This window comes from Vicia villosa, linkage group LG1 (genome assembly GCF_029867415.1).
Source record: "Vicia villosa cultivar HV-30 ecotype Madison, WI linkage group LG1, Vvil1.0, whole genome shotgun sequence".
Classification (NCBI taxonomy): Eukaryota; Viridiplantae; Streptophyta; class Magnoliopsida; order Fabales; family Fabaceae; genus Vicia; species Vicia villosa.
Window position 1 is genome coordinate 145,141,576 of NC_081180.1, and position 2,557 is coordinate 145,144,132.

Here is a 2,557-nt window from a genome sequence, read left to right on the forward strand (position 1 = left end):
GTTGCCGTGTTGGTTGGTGCGGCTGCACAATGGTTAGGGTTAGAAATAATGTTTCTTTTTTTATACTATATGATGTATCATGTAATGAATTGGGCTTTTTTAAGTCTTTAACGTATATGTCTAACGGGCTACCCGCAACCCGGTCGGGCTAGCCCGGTTAGAGTTCGGACTTCAACGGGTCGGGCTAAAAAATCCCGGATGATAAACGGTCCCTAATTTTCTTGTCCAAGCCCTTCAATTTTTTGGGCTTTTCGGCTCGGCCCGTTTTGCCAGCTCTAGTATTGATGATGTAGGGTTTTTAAGGTTTGGAATATGAAGAGTTTGAATAAATGAAACAATGAAGGGAGTGATATGCTGGTTCAAACTATATCAAACATTTTCGTAGATGTATCTATGAAACAATGTAATGCAAAACTATTTCGTAGATGCAGTTACAAAAACGTCCCTGAACTGATTTTATGTGTATTTTTCCCATATAGTAGTTTATTACGCTTCCGTAGATGTATCTACGGAAAGAATCAAATTTTTTTAAAATAAGAGATGCTTCCGATTGTGCATCTATAGATTGTGCATCTATAAATACTAGAGACAAAAATAAAATTTTGTGTGGTGTTTAAGAAATTCATAAGATTGGTCGAGAAACTTTCTTGATAAATGTCTAATTTAATTTTTAATTGAAAGACTTTTAAAATAGAAAAACCTCTTACGAATTTACTTCTAAAAGACTAACCTTTTAAATTTGATGAAAAATGTAAAAAAAAAAAAAAAAAAAAAATTATCTGAACTAAGCATACTACTTCAAACTGCGATGGCTTCACAATAGGATATCATGCACCTTATTTTTTTTATGCTAACTTGATAGACTTTGAATAGACTTTTGAAGTTCCGAGACCTTTGTGACTACTGCCTTTCCGTTTCTCAGTATGAAAAGAAGTGATCACTGAAATTACTCTCTATTTGATACCAATAGGAATCTCTAGCTCCCACAATAGTTAAGAATAACTCACTTCTATTTCTATCTCTTTCAAAGTGACATTACAAGGGAAGTTCCTAAATTCATTTAAACCAAGATTGACCAAGTAAACACAACACAAGCTAAATATGTACATATAATAGAATAAACTACGCTTTACAAACAAACACTACAAAAGGATAGGTAACTTTCTTATTAAGTAAAAGATAGTGGAAATAAGGCTAATGTAGTTTTGCAACCACTTAGTCTTTAAAACCCAGTCTTCATTGATTTGTTTAGACACCATGATTGATGTGTGATCTTAACAACTTGGAATCTCCATCTCCACAACATATCACCCGCTCTTCCTGCATATATTTGCTATCTTAAGCCATTCCATAGCAAAAAGAATGAACAAATTCAAAATTAATATTATGAGTATTATCTTAGAAACTCACGTTTTTTGATTGAGTGTAGCCGCTGCTGCCATCGACCCAGCCACCCCGCCCGGTGTCTTTTTGGTGTTATCTTTGTTTCTAAGCTCGGCTCCAATCACTCCCTCCGTATCCTCTCGAGTTACAGCCTTGTCTGCTCCGAGTTTCTCCCGCGCACCCTCCATCCAAATCATTAAACCATATGTCAGTCATATACCATAATCTAAGACATTATACTAATTAATAGTTTTAAATTGAAGTTACCGATACGACATCAGCCAGTGTTGTATTCTGCAAAGGCATAGTACGAGAGTTCCGAGTTGCTGCTGACTGAGCCATAGCTCCCAACCCACCTTGCTGGGTTTGATTCTTTCCGGTGGCTCTCATTTCCGCTGCTTGTATAGCAGCAGCATCACTCTGATCCAACGGCTTATCACCAGCTTGAGTTAGAGCAGAAACTTCCAGCGCCTCTCCAATGGTTATAGCATTCTTGTCCAAACCCAAACCGGGATCTAAGGCTTGATTATCTTTTGCCTGCATGAGAGCTGCGGCGGAACTTCTTTTTTGGGTTTGTCCTGAGGCTTGACTCTCTGTTGTCTGCATAAGAGCTGCGTCTCTTGGTTTGATTGTTTGTTGCTCGGGAAACTGATTTGCTTTTGGTCTCGGTGGCTGTTCTTGACTCATGATTCTGCACTTTGGTTTAGATTGTTTTGCTTTAAGTGTATATGTTGAGAACCTTAATGTGCGTTGCTTAATTGCAATGGATTAGGAACTATACTGAGTGAGTCTATATAGAAGAAGCGGATACAAAAAGATGAATGGAGATTTTACAGATGTCATACAAGGGAAAGATGGTTGTTCCATATTTGGAGGTACAGGACGCATTCGAAGCAGCAAAGTGCATGCAGCATGACACGTGTGAAAAGGAATTTTATAAAAAAGACAAGGCATGTTCTCTAGAACTAAATCGGTATTACTTTCTTTTCGTTTCTACATCTCCACCACCGACTGTTGCAGGGAGTAAATGAACCTCCAGCATTGTAATTGAATAGTCTGACTCCACTTAACTAGACTCAGAAAACAATGAGTTCAAATTCTTTTTTTATAAGCAATGAATTTTATAACACAGCATCAATGATGCTATTTCAAGTACTAGACTTAGTCATCAAGG

At 37.3% G+C, this 2,557-nt stretch overlaps 1 protein-coding gene across 1 annotated transcript; it reads right to left on the reverse strand.

Moving 5' to 3' along the window:
- Window positions 1-1,087: 1,087 nt before the first annotated feature.
- LOC131644419 (late embryogenesis abundant protein 3-like) lies at window positions 1,088-2,163 on the reverse strand. Its single transcript, XM_058914915.1, has 3 exons — window positions 1,651-2,163; window positions 1,411-1,565; window positions 1,088-1,320 (listed from the first exon to the last, which is right to left on the reverse strand). Exons 1-3 carry the CDS (start codon window positions 2,068-2,070, stop codon window positions 1,308-1,310), a joined length of 588 nt encoding a protein of 195 aa, XP_058770898.1. The 5' UTR covers window positions 2,071-2,163; the 3' UTR covers window positions 1,088-1,307.
- Window positions 2,164-2,557: the final 394 nt, after the last annotated feature.

Excerpts from the sequence above, each read along its gene's own strand:
- LOC131644419 (XM_058914915.1), bottom strand. The coding sequence starts at position 2,070 with ATGAGTCAAGAACAGCCACCGAGACCAAAAGCAAATCAGTTTCCCGAG. Across the intron at positions 1,566-1,650 it reads CACTGGCTGATGTCGTATCG|GGTGCGCGGGAGAAACTCGG; the intron begins GTAACTTCAATT and ends ATTTGGATGGAG.